This window comes from Camellia sinensis, chromosome 11 (genome assembly GCF_055761805.1).
Source record: "Camellia sinensis isolate YWXY chromosome 11, ASM5576180v1, whole genome shotgun sequence".
Taxonomy (NCBI): domain Eukaryota; kingdom Viridiplantae; phylum Streptophyta; class Magnoliopsida; order Ericales; family Theaceae; genus Camellia; species Camellia sinensis.
In genome coordinates, this window is record NC_138971.1 from 88830412 (window position 1) to 88852502 (window position 22091).

The 22091-nt window shown below is 35.4% G+C and overlaps 1 protein-coding gene across 17 annotated transcripts; it reads right to left on the reverse strand.

The window, feature by feature from the left end:
* Window positions 1-5687: 5687 nt before the first annotated feature.
* Window positions 5688-16406, reverse strand: LOC114300822 (uncharacterized). Of its 17 annotated transcripts, none has more exons than XM_082894258.1 (17): window positions 16098-16404; window positions 15158-15327; window positions 13888-13956; window positions 13739-13791; window positions 13309-13383; window positions 12832-12976; window positions 12030-12089; window positions 9324-9573; window positions 8721-8763; window positions 8548-8610; window positions 8376-8454; window positions 8208-8253; window positions 8020-8118; window positions 7853-7921; window positions 7449-7776; window positions 7170-7303; window positions 5688-6885 (listed from the first exon to the last, which is right to left on the reverse strand). In XM_082894258.1, the coding sequence occupies exons 8-17, from the start codon at window positions 9438-9440 to the stop codon at window positions 5791-5793; spliced, it is 2073 nt and encodes a 690-aa protein (XP_082750384.1). In that variant the 5' UTR covers window positions 9441-9573; window positions 12030-12089; window positions 12832-12976; window positions 13309-13383; window positions 13739-13791; window positions 13888-13956; window positions 15158-15327; window positions 16098-16404; the 3' UTR covers window positions 5688-5790. The 17 variants fall into 17 exon arrangements, with proteins under 17 accessions (XP_082750384.1, XP_082750381.1, XP_082750393.1 ...); XM_082894255.1 differs by having other exon boundaries at window positions 13309-13396; XM_082894267.1 differs by adding an exon at window positions 15410-15498 and having other exon boundaries at window positions 7449-7761; window positions 12030-12976; window positions 13309-13396.
* Between the last annotated feature and the right edge of the window lie 5685 nt (window positions 16407-22091).

The following is a 22091-nucleotide window of genomic DNA, read 5'->3' on the forward strand; positions in this document are numbered from 1 at the left end:
GGATTGGTATCATAAAGAACGGAGAATGGTTCGACTAATCTTACTTAGCCAAGAAGCAATCCCTAAACCTTAGTAATGAGTTGGTCCAGCTTAGGCCCAAGCCCATAGGCTTTGACCGATTAATGGCTTGGGCTTGTCCATTGTAAATTTTTAGAGTCCAACTAACCCATGGGTTTCAAAATGTGGACTTGAAGATTTTGGATTGCGCTTGGGTCATCTAGGCTAAATTTGGGCTTTTTTAGTACATTTAAAATTGGGCAAATTACTTGAAAGTCCTTTATAAAAGAGGATAAGTCTATATCGTCCCACAATCTTTAGAATACTCTCAAAAGTCCACTATGTATTTTTCTTCTTCATTCTTCTCTGTGCATTCATTTTTCTCTATCTCTTTCTCTTCTTGATTTCTGGTGACCGGTGACCATCCCTTACTTCTTCTCTTTTTCTTTTTAATGTATAGTCACCGACGACCGACAACCATCATTGCTTGGGGTTCACCAGCACGACCGACCATTAACTCCTTACTTCACTTTCACTGACAGCAAAAGAGACGAGTTTTCGACGAAGAAGATGAGTAGATCTACTTAGATCTACATCAAATCTAAGTAAATCTACATGAGATCCAGCTAGATCTAAACCAAAAATAGTTGCTAAAGTACAATATTCTCCATATATCTGTTTCTCTCCTTCTAATTCTCAAATTTTCTACCTTTTCTCTGCTACACACTTCTATTTTCCTATGTTAATGGAGAAAATTTTCAAGTTCTGAAAAAGTTGTTTTTAAGTTTTAGTTATAGACGGTGAAAATTGTAAAATTTTATTGTTTCAGTTTCTTTGGTGCTAAAATGAATCATGTTTTAAAATTGTAAAATTTTACAGTTTCATAACATTCTTTAGAACTGTAAAATTTTGCAGTTTCATAGTATGTTTTCCAGTTTGATTAATAAGGATAATGCTTAATAGATCATGCTTTGAAACTGTAACATTTTACTGTTTCAAAGCTTACTTTTCAGTTGGACCAATATTGAAGATTATTTGCTTAAACCCTACAAAAATTAAAAAATAATATATACTTTTTTCCATTGTTGTTTGTTGTTGTTATATATATGTATGTATATATATATATATATTTCCTTATATAATCAAAACCTAACGTAATTCGTCGCTCATTCAACGATCTCCGTAGATCCTCATGACATCCTTCAACACAACTCACATATCGCCAGCATTCAAAATGGGGCCCTTCTACTAGTCGTTTTGTGTTGCGTGCCATAGCGGTGGTGGGTATGCTGGTTGTGGCTGTCAATGCCATTGCCATGACCGTGAACACCATGGTTTGTGTGAGAGACATGCTTGGTTATTATTTTTCAAAAACACTTTTTAGAAAATTTTACTTATTTATTTTTCGTGTTTTTTTGTTTTTACTAAATTTTTTTAATATTTTGAACAATTTTTTTAATTTTTAAACATACCTAACATTTATATACTTAAAAAGTAAAAAAAAAAATTTAAAAAAATCTTTTAAAAATTCACTAAATATCAAAAATACAAAAAAAAAAAATATATATGATAATTCAGTATACTTTTTGTATTTTTATGTATTTATTAATTTTTAAAAATATTTTTTCACAATTTTTTTACTTTTTAGATACATCTAAGTAAGGTGCATCTAAAAAAATAAAAAAAATGTTTAAAATTTTAAAAATATTCACTAAAAATAAAAAAATACGAAAATCAAAAAACTCAATTTTTAAAAAATTAAATTTAAAAAATTCAAACCAAACACACTGATTGTTTTGTGTGTGTGTGTGTGTGTGTAAATTTTTGTCTTATGAAAAGTTGATGGTTTGTTGGAATGGAGGGCTTGTAAGTCTGTAGGGTTTGGGCTTTAAATCATGGAGTACTATATATAAGAAACTGTTCTCTATTCATGCACTGTTGGTGTAAGGTATAGACATGTAATGAATGTCTCTTTTTTACGTCTTAAGTTGGGATTGCTATGCTATTAATGTGTCACATCAAATGTTGTCAGAGTACTTTAGTTCATCTTTTATAGGTAACTATTTAGCAGTTTCAGAGTATTATGTAGTATTAAAAACTCGTGTAGCAAAAAATTTTATGTGTAAAATAACAAGACGAAACCAGAATTTCATCTTTGAGAGGACCAAAACGCCATGAAAAAAATATCTAATTTACCGTGAATGAATTTTTCTATAGCTCTCCTGTGATGTAGTTGTTGGTTGAATGATCAATCAGGTCACACCATATAATGATTAAGAATTTCCTATACTCAAATTATTTTTCCCATTGTTTGATCAAAACAGTTAATTATTTTTCAGACAAACATGATCCAATCAATAGCTCTCGATATCCGATTGACCTGATTTTTGGTATGCTTGATTTTCTTAAAATGCGTTACAAAATGAACAATTTGAATTATCAAAACGGATCCAAATTGTATCAACAGTAAACTAGAGTGGACCGTCTAATTAAACATCTCAATTGAAAAGCATCCGATCCTAAAGAAATTAGAATCATCCTAGCATTATTCTCAATGAATGAGTCAAACAAGTCAGTTGAAAATCGTAAACCAACAAACTTTTATGGGTAATCTACTTTTTTTCAAAATAAAATTGATTTTTGATAATACAAAGTAAATAAGTAAAATAATTAGTATCAATTTTCTTTCTTTTCTTTTTTAAGATTTAAAATCCTGGCATAGGATGTAAAGAGCAAAAGACAAGTTTTATTGTTGTTTTTGTTTTGTTTTGTTAATTAGAGGCACCAGAATCTCCTATTTGTGAATGTTTGGATGAATAAAACAGAGGTTAATTTGTAGGGGGGTTTGATATTTGGATGGGTTTGATATTCTATAATCTAATTATATGAATCATGGTTCACATATATATATACACACACAAACAAAATGGGAAATTGGATGGCATATAGAGTTTAGAAAGACAGGGAGCCTTGGGATATCTGATGCAGCTCTGGCCTTGTCCGATTCATGTCAATATGATGGAGCAGGCTTGGCATGTCAGGACCATTTGAATACTAAAAAATGAGATCCAAAATAGAAAAAATTGGAGGAAATATATTGTTGTAAATAAGTGATTGGATTTCCAGTTTTGCCTGCTGCACTGCGACAAAGCTTCTTTTTCATTGTTGAGAGAGAATGGTACTTCTACTTGCACAAGGTAATAAACAAGGAGTTCAGATCCTCTGAAGAAATTGTCTATCACCATCTGCTGGAGCTTTAACCGAGAGATCACCACGTCGTTATCTGAGGTTTCAAAGGCTGAGAAGCATGGAAAATAAATGGAATGGTGCCATTTAACGAAGGACACCAGTGTGGCTTCAAAACCACATCATTTCAACTATTACCAGCAGCAAAACCTTGCCTCATCTGTTTCTTCACTCGTGTTTCTTCCTACACAGACTTCATCCCTCTTGGCTGGGGATCCATATGCAGACCCAAACTTCTCTTTTCACCCACACCTAGCTTCATTCATCGCAGCCCCTCAAGGAAATTAAACCCTTATAAGAATAAAACAAGGATAATACTGCACTAAAATGCAACAAGTAGATTGAAAGACCAAAATGAGAAATCTCTATGAAATTATGTTACCTGTAAATGGTTATACGATAGGGTACTTCTATAATTTACACTAAAGACTTTTTTAACTAGACTTCCAATAAAAATGTAACTTCTTTTTTTTCCAAATTAATCATTTAATAGCAACACATTTCTATAAGCATTATAATCTATTTTTGATGTTTTGTCATATCAAAATTTCACTCACCTTAGATTTTAGTTTATTATATTGATTTTTTTTTTTACACCTAAGGGAACCTTAAGGAAATACATTGAGAAAAACTGTTGGGATCGCTTTGGATTGCTAAATTTGCTGTTTTGGAGTGAAAATGTACCATGTTTCCGAATGTACGTTCCAAAACATAGTCCGCTAAGGTATCAACGTTTTCTGGTTAGCTACTAAATACCGCATACAATGCGAGTGTCTGCTAGTTGGTACCTCATTATAATTTTTCTGTTAAGAAATATCTATTTAATTGTGATGATGTTTGCTAGCAGTAGAACTTAGAAGCACTTACAATGAAGTTTTCTCAAGATATGTATCAACTTTATATATGTTGCAATGACATAAATAGCGGAGATAAATATCTCTACTTCTTTATTAAGTATTTCTAGCATGGAAAATTTAATACAATATAAATGAGAACATACAATACCAAAATTAAGCATTTGTAGAGCAGTCCTCTGGGTAGAAAAGTAGTCTTTTCGTTATACAATTATATATGAACCATTGATTCATCTGTTGGTGAGTTTCAGGTACGCTTTTACGGTCATCTATGGCATGACCATTATTCGATTGAGATCTATGCACTACTTCAAATGACCCCTCAGGCTTTAATAACCAAATTAGCTACCACAGCATGCCAACTTGCTTTGAGGTGACAGGTGATCATAGAAAGGTTCACAAACCCTTCTGCCTTGCCTTGCTCATAGCACAGATCAAATTTCAATGGATTTAAATTGGGCCTCTTCAGGTACAACTGTGAGAAGTACTTTTGCAGTTATCTTTCTAAAATATCATATGCAAGTTTGATAATACAAGAATATCTTATACCAGAGTCAACTATGCACCCACCAGCAATGTCATTGCCTGTTAACGCAAACTGCTTCAAGAGAGATACAAAAGTTTGCTTGTCATTTGATCATGTTTTTAGGACTACTACTTCAAGAGGTTGATCGACATCCTTTTCTGTATCGACAAGGGTATCAATCAAAATCAGAAAGGATGTGAAGCAAGAACTTTGTTCTGATTGACCATGAGAGCATTGCTCAAAAGATTCTTGAAGAGAGAGTTGATTCTCACACGAGCAAAACTAGCATTGTGAGCATAACAAATGGTGCCTCCACAAGTAAACATCTGATCCAACCTAGTAGTAAGCGATCCTCCACAAGCAACCAGAAAAATCCTTGGTGAACCGGGCAAAAACTTGAACTACGTACATACATACTTTTAAAAAAAGATAAAGCCAACAGACATATAGAAACTGGTGCTATTGCGGCTACACCTCCCAATTTGTCAGGTATACTAGGAAGAATGGCATGGATTGGTAGGAAATACCATTCCGGCACAATATGAGGCAGGGTGGGCATCGGATTAGCAGGTATATATAATTGTCGGGATGCCCTAAAACATTAGGAGCATAAAAAATCCAAATGGCAAAAAAGATAGCAAAAGCTACCCCATTGGTAAATTTAATATTTGTTAAGGAAACAACAAAGCTACTGGGTTTGAGCTTGATTCCATACAATGCTAGTTTTGATTTGTTTCTTATAGTACAATTGCCTAGCATGTAGCACATTGGTTTAAAAGAGGGAATTACAGGGTGTGCAGCAGCTAAAAAAGCTAATAGTTTGGTGTTTGCCCCAATTTTCCCCCTTTTTGCTTCCAAAATCTCTATCTAATAGATAATAGTTTGGTGTTTGCTAACTTTTAGCTAATCACTAGCAATGATGTATGTGATTCATGATTATTTTAATTACTTGTGAATTAAACAAGCCCAAATCCACCACTTAGCCATTAAAGCCGCATATTAGTGCTATGATACTAGTCATGAAATCATCAAAGACAATCCAACAACTTTTCCTGAAATAAAAATTAAACACCAACTAGAAGTAACATGATCACATTAAATTTTTCAGAATGTTTTAACATTTTCCGGCTTGTACTTGTGGAAAGTTTCGAGTTACTCTGAAAGTCCTTAAAGCTGTAGCTGTAAAGCCAAATTAGTATCCGGAGTGTCCGATGGTACTGAATATTGTTGATTATTTATAGCCATAGCCAACTGAGAAGATTGAATGGTCAGTTCTGCTTGGTGGGTACGCCCAAAAGTCCTTCGCTTGTTGCTTACTTGGGCCAAGGATGATGATGATGGAATTGGTCCCTCATTAACAGAAATTTGCTGGAATTTGGGTTGCAAGAAACCGTCCTGCCTCAAATGATTTGTTTGGTTAAGCCGTGCTTTCAAGAAAGGTAGATCAAAAGCAAACGGAGAGACTAATGGCACAACTCCATTTGATTCCACAGTGTGGCCCCCTTGCTGCAGGGAGGAGCTACTCTTCTCACCTTTTGGTCCCACTGCAGCTGCCATGGAGCCATCGGACAGACCCAAACTTGAGACCCCACTGGTATGCCAGATCCATGAAGATGATGATGTCGAACTGTTACTGTTTCTCAACTTGAATTCAATCTTGTTTGAGCAAGAATTCTCTGAAGCTAAATTCGATGGCTGCACTTGGCTATCTGTTTTGCTCAAGTCCACTGTTGCAGCCAGAGGCTTGCAGTAATTCAAAACTTCAGCTCCGGAAGTGGAAGAACTCAATCCCAGATGAGTGTTACTGATTTGTTTCTCAAGAACCTTGTCTCTGTCACTAACACTAAAAGTCTTCTTCCCGTCACGTTCGCGGTTGCTCACAACTTTTCCCTCCAAAGCACTACGATCACCCATCCTATCACTCATATGAGCCCTTTCTCCATCATCAGCGTCAGTCAAATCAATTATGTCAGTAGTTGTTTCAAGGGCTGAACAACACCCAGGAAGGGGATCAAATAAGTCCCAAGACGTATTTGGGATTAATGTATCCAGAGTCCTAGGACCATTATGAGCAGAGGCAAATGCAGCAGGAACTTGACATGTAGCAACTTGTCCGGAAGAGTTTGAAGCTGGAGTTTGAAAATTGGGAGCATCTTTCAAGCATCCTTGTAACTTTCGGTTGGCAATCATTTGGGCTGTTGGTCCTAAACCTTTAGCAAACAACATCAAACTTTCCCTGTAGCTAATATCACACTGATTCACCTACAGCCACAATCACCAAGTAATTATCCTCACGTTAGATAATCAAGACTATCTGACAAGTCAATCTTTATTGTTCATAAAGCAAATACTAAAGCGATTCAAAACTACCACTATAAACAATTTAGATGTATTAGAGCACATGAAATTGTCTTAGTGAGGCAAATTTTTAAATGGTTTAATACAATCTAGAAATGAAAATATAGAGTTAAAAGAGATGCAAATAGTTATAAGACAGGTAAGAGAGATCATTTCACTAGAATGAAACAGTAGGAAAGAAATCTTACAGGAGACACTAGTTGTGGGGCACTATGAATTGTTGAGAAAATAGGATCATTTTCATTGTGGAAGGATAACCATGGTTTATATGTGCAACGCCAATCCACTTCAACAAAATTAGATCTTCTACCATCTCTAGCAACTGTTTACAGAATGCAAGGAACACAAGACAGTTAAACTACATTTTACGACAAGACTTGCATGCACATTGCACAGAGATGCGCACATACACATACACACACGAACACTAATGAAAGCAAATATAAAACTAGAGATTCCAGACTTACCAAGGGGAAAATCATGTTCTCCAGTGTCAACACGAGTACGAGAGAACCCAGGTTTTCCTTGGATATTTCTTCTTAGATTTGATGGACCATTTAAAGAACATCGTCTGCCTTTTGACGAAACATCACTAGTCATACCACTGGATCTAACATTTGTAGTGAACCTAGGACTTGAGTTAAAATTCAAACCCTTGGCTTCTGCCTGGAGCCTCCTACTTGATCTCCGTCTTGTCTCCGAGAACTCCGATTCAAAGTTTTCAAAATCAGTTTTTAGAACATGAAAAACCTTCTTAGCTAGATCATATATGACACGAGCCTGTGAAATATCAGACTATGGTATTCAATTATTGGAGAAAAATCAAGATCTTCGTGTTAGCTACAATTGTTCTAGAATCTGGTAACAATACCTGTTTGAAATAAATGGTACCCGTGGAGTTAAAATGCATCGCATTTCTTGGTATTAAAAATACATCATGCTGCATATTATAACAGACAATAAATAGATGGTGAAGAACAATTTAACTTGGGAAGTAGATTAATGATTATGACAGTAACTTTCAACAATGGAACAAACCTCAAATTGCTCAAGATTTGTATACATTCCTTCATGATGTTTAGCCCTCATGGTGCCAAAATCCATAGGCTCTTTAATAATTTCGTAATAATCCTCAACCTTACATAGAAGCACCAAATCTCATCAATTATATTGGGTTAGTAGGGATCAAAACAATCAAATGATGAAATCAATAACCAAAAATAAACCTCTTTGGGATCAACTGGTTCAGCAAATATTTCATGTGTATCTTGCCTGATACCAAAGAAAAATGTTTAAACAACAAAATATTTCCTCCAAGAAATATCCTAAATCATTTTCTCCTTTTACCATTCCTAAACTTCAAAAGGTGCAAAATACACTTGAGTAGTACTCACCTTTGCAATATGTCCAAGACAAGCTCAAGGATGCGTTTTTCTGGCATGAATGGAATGGGTGACATAACTGATGGTTGACCTAGTGAAGCGATAACAAGCTACGATTAAGACATTATCCTCATACTCATGATCGATATGATAAATTTGAAAATTTGACAGAAAATTGCACAACCAGTGGAGGTAGCATTATCATCAAGTTTTGCACTTCCTTCAAGTTTGATAACCAATGGTTGATCTGATTCAGGAAACAATTGAATTACATAGTGGTGTGACATGCTATCGAGTAAGAAACCTTAATTTGTGTAATTAACACAGTGACATATGTTATGGAACAAAACAACTCACCACTATTGGTTGAATGATGTTCATGATTTGGGTTCTCTATGCCCTGCACATAATTTGAAATGGATTTTGAAACCAGCACTTATAGAACATGTTAAAGATTTGAAGCCGATAAATAATTTCACATGTACACAAATAGCCCCTTAAGATCAGATTGAAAGCAATCTTTATTATTACAATCTTGAAGAATTATTGAGTCATATCTGTTTGTCTCTACTTGACAGACAAATAGAAAATGGTGACACCAAATAATTAAGCTACTCGCATCAAGTTCAGCAAACAAACAAATTAATAAGAAAAAATCTACAAAATAAATTAATGGAAAAAAGTAGATGCAGAGAATTCATTACTACAACAAACAAACTACAACGATAGCCAACATTGAAAATAATGATATATTTATTGTACAGGATTATGTCATATGCAAACAAGAATGCATGAATGGCACGCGACTTTATACTATTTTCTGTGGCTTGCCTTCTGTCTTCCAAGACTTTTGGGATTGAAATACAAGCACATAAAAAGAGCATAACAATTGATAATTAAAAGAAGAAAGAAACAAATATATACATACAATTACAGAATAAAAATCAGAGATGCAAAGACCTGTTTGGGTTTGGTTAGAAGAGAATTAAGTAGAGGTTGCTGGAGTTTTCTTTTGATGCTGGCCCTGGTAGTGGTATCGGAGGGGGCACCCTGGTGGTGGTGGTGGTCTTCCTCCATCCGCAAGCGGTTGTGTGAGTGCGAACTGGTTGGTGGTGTTGGTTGGTGTGGCACCGGCTTCCATGGATCAGGGGCTGAGATGCGCGGGCTTCTCTTTCTTTGCCCATCTCTCCACACTGATCTTTGTGTTTTCCTATATATTCATACATACAACCATTTACATACATAAACAGGGAAAAGTGAAGATGCTATTGCTAAGTTCCATAGATATTGTGTCATAGGTTACCTGGACATGAACACGAATTACAGAAAACAATATCTTATTGGGAAAAATAATTTTTTTTTAAAAAAATGAAAATGAAAAGGCATATGTAAGGGAGATAGAGGAAGAGACTTTATATGAGAGAGAGAGAGAGAGAGAGAGAGAGAGAGCTGTGTAAGAGCTGTGATGTGAGTATGCGATTGGGGTAAGGAAGAAAGATGAGTTGGTAACGGCCGTAAAATAGAGAGAAGAGGGAAGTTTTCTTCTGAATATGTACGGTATGTGAACTAAAAATATTCCAAATCTCCCATATGAGGAAATAAACCCATTAAATTTCATTCAAAGAAATTTAAGTTGGGTTTGAGGAGTGGCGTGAGCAAAGAATGCAAGCGCCTCCTAGATTGAAAGCAAAAGCAAAAACAAAAACAAAAAAGTGGGGGAAGAGAGATATAAAGACACAAACTACCACTGCACAGGAGCAGCTCCTAACTGCCATTGCACCACTCTAGAGTTTTTACTAAGACATGAGGCAAACTCTCTTCTCTTCTCTTCTATACTCTTTCTCTTCCTATCACAACGTGTTAAAATAATTGTTAATTTCTGAATTAAGAGTTGACAGAGAGAGTGTTTAAGACAAGAGCCAAAAAATTGGAAACCAAGTATTGCATGCCACTAATTCCCTCCCTGCTCTAAAAGTAAATTAGAAGATTTTTGTCATAAAATGCTTTCTTTTTTAAAATTTTATTTAATGTTTCCCATTTCAAGTATCTAAATGGCAGATTGAGATCCTCTCCGTTAATGTATACTTCTTTGGTAGTTTCCCTCAAGCATTAACATCTCTTGAGCATTAATTCTATTTAGAAGCTTTAATCCCTTTTTTCACTTGCCATCTTTCACCTTGTCAATCAGCCTATTAGACAATCTTTCCACACAAAGCACTAAAAGATTAGGAGAGAATCTTTACTTAATCCAATTTTGAGGCAAAATTAAGTTTATTGAGTCTTTACTAGAGAAAATCCCATGAAATTCTGTCATAGAATTTTGCAAAATTAATTTTCATGCCACCAGTTATAACTTTCTTATCCCTTAAAAGTAAGAATGATTTGCTGAGTTATAGTAATAATATTATTAGTGGTTCTCATAAGCACAAAATTACTCTCATTAGAACTAATAATTGTATTCACTAAGGTTTAATCCTATTCCCTAGGATTTTCGTTCACATTGCAAGGACTGGGTCTGAATTGTTTCATTTCACACTCTAATATTTACAAACCACTCTCCCACTCTCTCACTACTACAAAATCATAAATAGATCACACTTTTTATATATAATGTATGTTATTTAATCACACGTTTTAAATTTTATCAAAGTGTGATCTTTGGGAGTGATTAAAGATGATTATTTTTAATTACATTTTGAGTGCCATTAAAAGATGATTCCATCACACATTATGCGTGTGATAATAAATATTTAGATCACACTTTTTATCTGTAATGTATAACTCAAAATCTATGATAATAAATATTTAGATCACATATTTTAAACGTGATTAATATCTAATAAAACATGTGATTAATAATAAGATAAAATCACACGTTATATGCATTTCTCATCACAGTTAATACGTGTGATAAAAAAAAGGATTCAACATATTTGAAGAATAATCAATATTATTTTTATACGCCTTTAAAGAATGTAGTACACACTATATACCATCCTTTGAATTACAACCACATATTGAATGGAACAACATCATATATTTTATAAATAAAAGTTGAATGTTCAAACGTATATACAAAGGAATTAATAAAAAAGAAAAAAAATTAACCGTGATTACATATATTAAAAAAATGAAAAAACTTGAAACACAAAATCTTTGAATTCTTTGACCATATTTTGCATCTCTCCAAGCAATTTCTGACCTGAAAAATGAAAACATAAATTAATTCAGAGGCAAAATTTGCCTCTTTAGAAATAATTTTGGGCTACAAGGTAGTGTTTGGTTAATTCGAATGGAATGATCATTCATTTAAAATGTCTATTCTTGCGTAAAAAAATAAAAATAAAAAATAAAAAAAATAAAAAAATAATTAAAAATTACATTACCAATGGAATCATAATTTACCATTGCAATGGGAAACGATCATTCCTTAGAAATGATCATTCGATAAGGAAGCCAAATAATGACCATTTCATTCTAGTCAACCAAATACAACATAAGGATTTAGCAGGAGTATGATAATCACTGTAAGGTAAGGAGTTAATTCTAGTATCAATGGCAAGAAATTTGTCTCCCAGAAAGATCTTTTTTGGTTTTTATAATGAATTCAATAAAATTATTTCCAGAACCAGAAGTGCCTCTATTAATACCTGATTTAATGCTCACCTTTGAATAATGGAAACTCCACACAATTTCTTGTAGAAGTCAACCCCAGTATATATTGACCTGCATTAGTATACCAACAAATTAACAAATTTATGTTTTGGGATAGGCAACTTAAGAATACAACATAAAACAGTTACATGTACCAAAAGGGGAAAAAAATGTGAACAGTTCCAATTTGCTGCAGATAGAAATATGTAAGTAGTCCACTACCTTTTTTTTCTGTTTTCTTTTTCAATAAAAGGATATGCACTCCCTCTTTATGACATTGAAAGTAAAGACAAACAAGAGAACAGTATGATGCCAAATGTTAATATCTAAATGAAGTTTAAAGTTAACACTAATTTGTCATGAATGGTTAATGTTAGATGTCACAGAAAACTACAAAATTATTCAACAAGAAAGAAAGAAAATGAGTAAGAAGACTAAAAGTGAGCTGGCCACATTATTTCATTCTCATGTACACTTTCTAAAAGCGAAGGAAATACATGCTTTCAAAAAAGATGACAAAAAAGGAATGAATCACACCCCAATGAAACAACATTCACGGTCATCAGTCATTACTCCGCATAAGTTAATCCCAACAATTTATAGCTAGTTTAAAAATCTAGTTTAGCCATATGCAGAGGAATATCTTTTCATAAAATTGACACCATCAGGAGACACTAAATTATAAGCTAGCAAGAGAAAACACACAATCATATATGTAAAAAAACACAAACAAATAAAAATTGAAGGCATGTAAAGTTCTCAGTTTAAATTCAGAGAACTGAAGGAAACTTGAGATAAAAAGGAAGTAGCCTACTTGTATTCCAAATTTCATCAGAGAGAGAGGAAGAGACTTGAATTGAGTCCATGGCTTGCTACTAATTTTTCTCCTAAAACACACCTGTTGGAGTGACTACTTGCTTCTCAGTAAAAGGCAAATGGCCAAGTCTGTGCTCCACGACCTGAAAGTCAAAAACAATAAAAGCAATGATGATTGGTAAAATTTAACATTTTTATTCTATTAACCTTTTGAATTATTCTTTTTGAATTGTTCTTCCTTTACAACTTCTCATTTGAATTATTCTTTTTGCTAGGTAAGAGTTCAATGAATTTTGAGACTTGTAGGAAAGAGTTGGCTAGGATTAACCTTCTGCTTCTTCACAGATCCTAATTGTTACAAGTCAATTTGGCATTTCATTGAGTGACTGAATAAAATAAAATTTAAAAAAAAAAAAAATAGCAAAAAAAGGTATGAAATCCTCTCCGTCACAATAATATGGTATTAAGTACTTACTTCTAATCTCCTCCCCTCTATCAGCAACCAATGGCAAGAAGCTTTACCCAAAAATTGACATTTTGCCGAAAACAGCTGGACATGAAAACTAAATATAATATCATCAGTAAAGGTAGAACATCTATCAATCGAACTATATAACAAAGAGGACGAAAAAACTATAACAGCATTATCTTATTTCTGAGATCTCAAAGCCTCTTCTAAATTTTGGATATATGCTCATAAAAGCTCCTAAAGTCGATATATATGTTTTCAATATGTCAAAAAAAAAAAAATTTGATAATGGTATTAACATTTCCTTAGGGACTGTTGAACAAATTGATATAGAAAGTTCCATGGCTGAGTAGAACAATAACATATAGTGATGTTCATAGGAATGCAGTAGAAAATCAACTATTGAAGTTGCAAAAGGAGACTAAATTTGAAGTACCTGTTCAAAACTTCAATTTAAGGTAGTTGAATAGAACCCACAAAAAAATCTACCTGTATATATACAGAAAGAAGTTACATTCTCATCTTGTATAAGAGGAATGAGTAGGCAATGAAATCAAAGACATGGAATGACAAAGCATTCTTTACTTTTGAGTGGAAGGTTGACTTGGATCACAATGAGGATTTCAAAACAAGCAATCAACCGTTAAATCTGCTCTAAAAGGATTAAACAAATTCATCAATTTACTAAAATGTAAGCCAATTTTGATCAAGTGTTAATAATTCCTAGTTATACTATACATGTTATTATGCAAATGGGATGAGTTACTTATAGGAAACAAAAAAAAAAAAAAAAAAAATTGCATAAAATCTTTCATTTGAGGAAGGAAAGCCCTAAAGTTAAATTTTGCATCTTTCACCAGGTTTTGTGTTTACTTATCTAGGAGCAAAATCCAACTTAAGGTAGTTGCGCCAGCTCCCAAAATAATTTTCACCATATAGCAAGCTGTATGTCAAGAAAGATGTGTTGCCCGCCTCTCTCCAAAGGAATGATTAGGCAAGGGCTCAAATTTCTACTATGTACAAAGCCAAGAAAACAAAACTTTCAGAATGCACACCAATTCATGTTACATAAAACGAAATCATACATTTAAGATTGCAACAATCTGACCCCAAAACAAAGGCACCTCACAATGCTGAGGGATAAAATCAGCTAATCCTGATTCTTAGGCATTTGAGTTTCTAGCATTTCCTTCTTCAACATCCCTGCTAGTTCATCATTCCCTTGTTTTGTATTTGCATCAATGAAAGCACAATAAATCTCCAAATTTGGTTCAAACCCTTTCCCTACCATCTCTGCCTGAAGCTTCAATGCTTCTTCTGTCCTCCCCTCTTGACATAATCCCTTTATTAGAAACTCTTAACTCTTCCTCTTCGATGTAATCTCATGTTTTCTCATTGCAACTCTCAAAAACACCAAAGCCTTACATCCCCAATCTTATAATACCCATTAATGAGATGCTCAAACGTGAGACAAGAACTCTCCATACCACTCAACCCCATTTCTCGAAAAAACTCTTCAGCCCTTCCAACCTCTCCAATTCTACAAAACCCACCAATCATGGTGTTGTATGCCACAACATCATGCTTCAAACCCTTTATTCCCATCTCTAATCTTTCTAGTAGCTAACTCATACATTAATATCATATTTTAATAGTTTTGAATTGAGTAACTAACTATTATGGATGTGTGCCCAATCCTCGTATCAAAACTAATCTTATAAAGAGCAATAATTGCAATTTTATAGAATAAACTAATAAAAGAATCTACTATAACAAACCTGAGACAACCTATATCTAAGAGAATTGGAGAACTAATAACCATTTCAAGAGAAGTACATGACCCACATAATTATACCTGTGTTTTGCTTTGTAGCTGTCAACAATTTCCTGTTTTTCTTCTTTTGTAGAATACCAAATGACACTAGGAATGACAAAGTATGAAACCTTTCTACATATTGGGCATGCCCTCAATGTAAAGTTGGCATCCATTCCAGAGGTTGAGGAATTACTCTGCCATGCCAATTCCTGATACAAGATATACAGAATGAATGAGACCAAAAATTGAATCAGAAACCAAAAATTGGTGAGAAATTGTGGAAGAAGATACAGTGGAGGACTGTGATCGAAAAACTTTAACATGTTCATATCTGCATTGGCTTCCATAAGAACAGACTCCTTTCTGGTAGAAGGTGCACACTGCAATATTATTTCAATAAGAAACAAAAAAAAAGAAAGGGAAATTTTTTTTACAGGACTAATGGAATTAATGAGTTGACTATCAAAGAAGATAGCAGACATTTTATGGGTCTTTCTAATCAATTCTAGCTCCTTCTATATCTCAACAATTTCCTAATAATCACCACCACCTTGAACTGATGGCTATACTACACCTTCTGAAAGCAGCATTATATTTCTTTTGTTTAAGCTTGGTAAGGTTCATTATATGTTACTAGACCCTGAGTATAAATTTCTATTCCAGATTTTATAGCTTAATGTTGGTGGCTGGTAGTGAGAATGCCTCTTTATTCATGGTTGAGACACCAACAGATTTTATACTTTCTATTTTCAGAGGCATATTAGCAAACAGGTGGTGTGCATAATTTACACATTAATTAAATTAAAGAAAAAGAACTTGGAAATGAACAAATTGAATCAAAATCAAAATCAAAATCACATAGGAGATAGACGACCTTGACCAACCCTAGCCTTCAAAAATCACTTGTTAGGGTTTTGAAAATTAGAAGGAGAGGGAATGGGGCAGAGTGAGAGCAACAAACGAGTGAGAGAGAGAGAACTTAATAGATAGTCGTAGTCGTCGGTGTTAGTCGCAGTCGCGGTGAAGGGTGTGGTCGCGAAGGACGCTGCTGACGGTGAAGGTGCTCGTGTGCGTGAAAAGGCAAGCGAGAGTATTTTTGAGAGAGAGAGAGAGAGAGAGAGAGAGAGAGAGAGAGAGGTGGTTCCAGAGACCAGAGAGACGGTGGTTTCAGAGATGGCAGATTAAGAAAACTGAATTAGGGCTAATGAGTCAGAAAGAGAGGCAAAGAGAATTGGAAAGGAAGAGTCATGCTGTGTTTTGGAAAATTCTATCTTGTTTGGAAAAGGGAAGAATCGTGCCTCTATTTGTGGGTGACGCTAGAATTGGCGCCAAGATTGAAAATTTTATTTACAATTATACGTTAATTGGAAGTGTGATTAAAATATATATATATATATATATATAATACTTAATGACATAAAAATTAACTATAACTACATGTTAATTAGAATTTGTGATTAAAGAATATATATATATATATAATCACACTTAATTGAAAAGTGACATAAAAAATAAATATTATTGCACTCAATTAAATCAAGTATGATTAAAATATCAATCTAATTTTTTTTTTATCACACTTCCAATAAAGTGAGATTTTCATTTGTCAAAGTGTGATCTTTAACTTTTTTTTTGTAGTATTGTCTATTTTTTCCTTTCTCTCTTCATCCCATGGACTGAAGCGCTCTCTACTCGCTTGAGCTCCTCTGGCCTCTCCTTCTCTCCTCTTTCTCCTATTTTTATAGGCAAAGTACTTGTAATATTATAATAAAACATATATATTTATATATAATTGAGGGGTAGGTGTGTGACGCCCTGATTCTACACTATTGGTTGCAGTTAAGGGAGAGTCACTAATGAGTCTTATAGTCAATAACCAAGTAAGATCCCAAATCGCCGGAGGAGTCAAATTAGCCTCCCTTCTAAGTCTAGTTTTCTTAGGCAGCGCACTGCCCTTTTTACAGATCATAAAAGGTATTGACATAAGGTCTCATAAGTAACGATAAGATTCATACATAGAATATAAATACATAACAACCACAAACATACTTATTCAAAAGATGGTTCCATTACATTACATCCCAAAAGAAGCTTAAATCTTCACATGAGTCTTACAAAATAACAAAAGAAATTTTCTAGCCTTCCTAAGATAGCCAAAAGTCTTCGAAGGTTTCCGACTCATCATCTCAAGCTATGAGTTCTTCTTCGCCACCTGGCGTGATACGCCGTGAACTTTAAATGTCCAATAAACACACACACACCTGTCCCTTTTTCCCAGTCCAATACACAAATACCAATATAACATCAAGTAATAAAGCATGATACTCAAGTAAATAAATAAAAGGTTAAGTTAGATGTCAGTAAACTAGAAATCCCCCAAAGAGATTTCGTCCTCCCAACCACAAGAATTGGACGCGGATTATTCGGTATGCCTCCTCTTTTGCTGCTTTGTTGCAGAACTAACCTCGAATGCCTACCAACGGTTATATACCGCGTAGCGCCAACCGCAGGGCTTCAAAAGAGACGGTAAAATAGGGCCTTGCCCAAATCCCTCCTCACACCAAACCACCTAGGGTTCGAACACAACCGCTCCGTTCAAGGGTTCCGAAAACCACTTGCGCAAGACTTTAACTTTCAAATAGGGAACGCATCCCAACAATCCATATATCACATATTCTCATCTTTTCATTACTCAAGGGTTCGAAAACCCAATATCCTCCCTATTAGGTTTCCCGTTGAATTAAATGTTTTAAATCAAGGTTAGTCCAACTTATAAGACAATAATATCCATATAAGCATGCATTCTTAAGATGAAAAAGGTAAATAACATAACCACGACACATATAATATCATGCCAAGATATGATCATAAGCTAATAAGCAATCTCATGAACTCAATGGTATAAAACATCCACACATAACAAAATTTCTAGATTTAGTATCGCATAAAGATTAAAATGAAAGGTCTATTTTAGATCCTTCACCGGGCTCGCCCTTCCTATGGTTCGTAGGGAATTTGATCTAGTTTCTAGAACATTTTTCGGAAACGGGATTGCTTTTCCAGATTCTAAGTTATTCAGAAAATATTTCAGCGTTGTCCAGATTCTGTCCAGATCCGTCGACCGTTACGAAAATTTGATTTTCTTGCAAACCGCTTAATGTTTTTCGATGAAACCAATTTTAGTTGAAAGCTAACTCCTCAAGGAATATTTTTACATGAAATAGAGGTCCAGAATAATTTTATACATTTTTCTAGAATTTCTGGAAGTGGGCTACAAAAACAGATTCTAAGGTACCATGCCCAAAACAAGAAGTTTTATGAGATAAGGGTTCCACCAAGGGAAAGTTTTCGTTTCTTTTGTGAACAAAACATGATAACTAACATATATTTAACTCAAAAATTTGCTTGAAAGAGTACCCTTGGAAAGTTGAGAGATTGGTATAAAAAAAAGATGGTTTTGTGCCAAAATGGAGAAAATACAAGAGAGATGAAGTCAATACTCAACCCTTAGCATTTTTAACATAAGAACTCATTAATAACAGATCTGAAAACATTATTTAGAACCCTTAGAAACATGTATTGAAAAAAGGAAAATGAAAAAGAAGGTTGTGTTTTGTGGCTTACTTGCTACTTTGCACAAGAAGGCTCTCTTCTTCCTCATTCTTCTCCTCTTCTAGACTTCTCTCTCTTGCTCGCCTCCCTCTCTCTAGCCGAATGTGTGTGTGTGGGTGTGGTGTTTGTGCTTTGCCAAGTTAGGGGAGGTTGGTATATATAGGCAATTTTGATGTAAAATGTCCTAAAAGCCCATTAGTTGGAAATGGATGGAAAGTTTAGGATTTGTTTGAAGTTTAAAGGAATATAAGTGATTTGTGGGGGGGGGGGGCTTACTCAAGGATTAGGCAACACTTAGTTGAAATGAAACTAGTTTTGGAATTTGCATCCTAGGTCTAGGGCACTCGGTAGTGTTTTTTTCTAGAATTTCATGATGATATATTTTGAAAATGGTCTTCTCACTTTCTCCTAGAAGGGCCGGCCATAGGGAAGGGTCGAAGGGCCATTTTTTTATTAATTTTGGTCATAGGGCACACTCCTCAAGGTATATATATATCTTACACGATTGATGGTACTTCAAGGTACAAGGTACAAGTACTAGTTTTTGGGGTAAGTTTTGAATTTAAATAAAGAGTGAGGGCTTGGAGTTAAATACATGTAACTTATGTAAAATTAAATTAGGCTAGGGAACCTAATTCGGCTAGGGAAATTCCTATTTGATAAAAATAAAAATAGTAATGCTAACCGACAATATTCGAATTAATTCAAGTAACCAAGGGGCTTTAAGAAAACAATTCAAACATTAGGGTTTTTAAAGTGAATACATATTTCAGGGGCTTCACAACCTATTCCCCTTAAAACAATTTCGTCCTCGAAATTCAACTACATACTGCCTTCGAAAAGCTCGGGGTAGTTTGCTTTCACCCAATCTTGATGTTCCCAAGTAGATTCCTCAATTCCCCGATGACGCCATAGCACTTTCACCAAGTGAACCGTCTTGCCTCTAAGGTTCTTTTCTCGACGATCTTGTATTGCTACCGGTCCTTCTTTAAACGTAACATCTTTGTCAAGACTGATCTCTTCCCATTTGAGGACGTATGATGGGTAAGCGATGTATTTTCTCAACATAGATACATGGAGGACGTTGTGTATCCCTGCTAACTGCGAGGGTAGAGCTAGTCTATATGCTACTTCGCCCACTCTTTCCAATACCTCAAAAGGGCCAATATATCGTGGTAACAACTTCCCCTTTCTCCCAAAATGTATGACTCCACACCTAGGTTGCACCTTCAGGAACACGTGGCTGCCTACTTCAAACATCAATGGTCTTCTCCTCCTGTCTGCATAATTCTTTTGACGGTCTTGGGCAGTCTTTAACCGTTGTCGGATCAATTTGACCTTCCCAGTAGTCTCTAGAACAAGTTCATGTCCTATCAGATTTGCATCACTCACTTCCGTCCAACAAATCGGCGATCTACAAGGTCGTCCATATAATACTTCAAAAGGCGCCATATCGATGCTAGCTTGAAAGTTGTTGTTGTAGGCGAATTCAATTAGGGGTAGGTGTCGTTCCCAATTTCCTTGAAAATCCATTGCGCAAGCTCTTAGCATATCTTTGAGTGTCTGGATAGTGCGCTTAGATTGTCCATCTGTCTATGGGTGAAAGGCGGTGCTAAAACATAACTCAGTACCAAGAGCTTCCTGTAAGCTTTCCCAAAATCGAGAGGTGAATCGTGGATCACGATCTGACACAATAGATACCGAAATTCCATGTAGTCGAATAATCTCCCCAATGTAGAGTCTGCACATAGACTCTAAAGTGTCGGTCATCGTATAGGGTAAGAAGTGTGCTGACTTGGTGAGGCGATCAACTATTACCCATATAGCATCGTGCCCTCTGGGTGACTTAGGCAACCCTGTCACAAAATCCATCGTCACATACTCCCACTTCCATTCGGCTATTGGTAGAGGTTGCAACATTCCCCCTGGTTTCTGATGTTTCGCCTTCACTTGCTGGCATGTCAGACATTTCGCTACAAACCTAGCCACTTCCTTCTTCATTCCATTCCACCAATACTGTCTCTTCAAATCTTGGTACATTTTGGTCCCTCCTGGATGCATCGCAAATGTAGAATGATGACATTCCTTTAGTACCTTTTCTTTAAGTAACTCGTCACTTGGTACAAATAATCTACCTTGGTATCTTAAACTCCCATCGGGGCGAATTACCCAATCGGACATGGGCTCTCCTGATTCCAAACGTCCCTTGATATAGGCTACCCCTTGATCATGCTTCTGGGCCTCCATGGCCTCATTCATCAACTTAGGCATCACCTTCTGTGCACTAAGATATGCTTTCGTATCTCGAGATTCCACTTGGATCCTGAACTCATTGAGTGTCTTAACCATATCCCATTCCTTGACGGAGATCTTAGTCATCATCCCTCTGCTCTTATGACTTAGAGCATCTGCTACTACATTGGCTTTACCGGGGTAATATGAGAGAGTGAACTGGAAATCCTCAAGCTACTCCATCCATCATCTTTGTCTCAAGTTAAGGTTTTTTTGTGTGAATAGATACTTCAGACTCTTGTGATCTGTGAAAATCTCAAATTGTTTCCCATACAGGTAATGTCGCCATTGCTATAGGGCAAAAACTAAGGCTGCTAACTCCAAGTCATGTATGGGGTAGTTGCGCTCACGAGGTTTCAACTGCTTGGACCCATATGCAGACCTTTCCATTTTGCATGAGCACGCAACCAAACCCTTCTTTAGACACGTTGCAATACACAGTGTACCCCTCTTCTCGTTCTGGGATGGTCAAAATTGGCGCACTAGTTAACCTCTTCTTTAGCTCTTGGAAGGATTTTTCGCAAGTTTCGTCCCACTCATACTTTACTCCCTTTTGCGTCAAACGAGTCATTGGTTTAGCTAGTTTGGAGAAATCTTGGATGAACCTCCGGTAATAACCAGCCAATCCTAAGAAGCTGCGGATTTCTGACACGGTTTTTGGTTGTCTCCAATCTAATACTGCCTCCACCTTGGTTGGATCCACCGTAATCCCATTCTCTGATACCACGTACCCTAAGAATTTTATTTCATTCAACCAGAACTCACATTTACTCGCTTTGGCATATAACCGGTTATCCCTAAGAACTTGAAGGACAGTCCGTAAATGTTGCTCATGCTCTTCTTCAGACCTTGAATATACCAAGATGTCATCAATGAATACTACTACAAACTGGTCAAGGTATGGTCTAAAAATCTTATTCATTAGGTTCATGAATACTGTCAGTGCATTGGTTAATCCGAAGGGCATTACTACAAACTCATAGTGGCCATATCTAGTACGAAATGCAGTTTTTGGTATATCCTCCTCCTTGACTCGTAATTGATGGTAACCTAACCTGAGATCGATCTT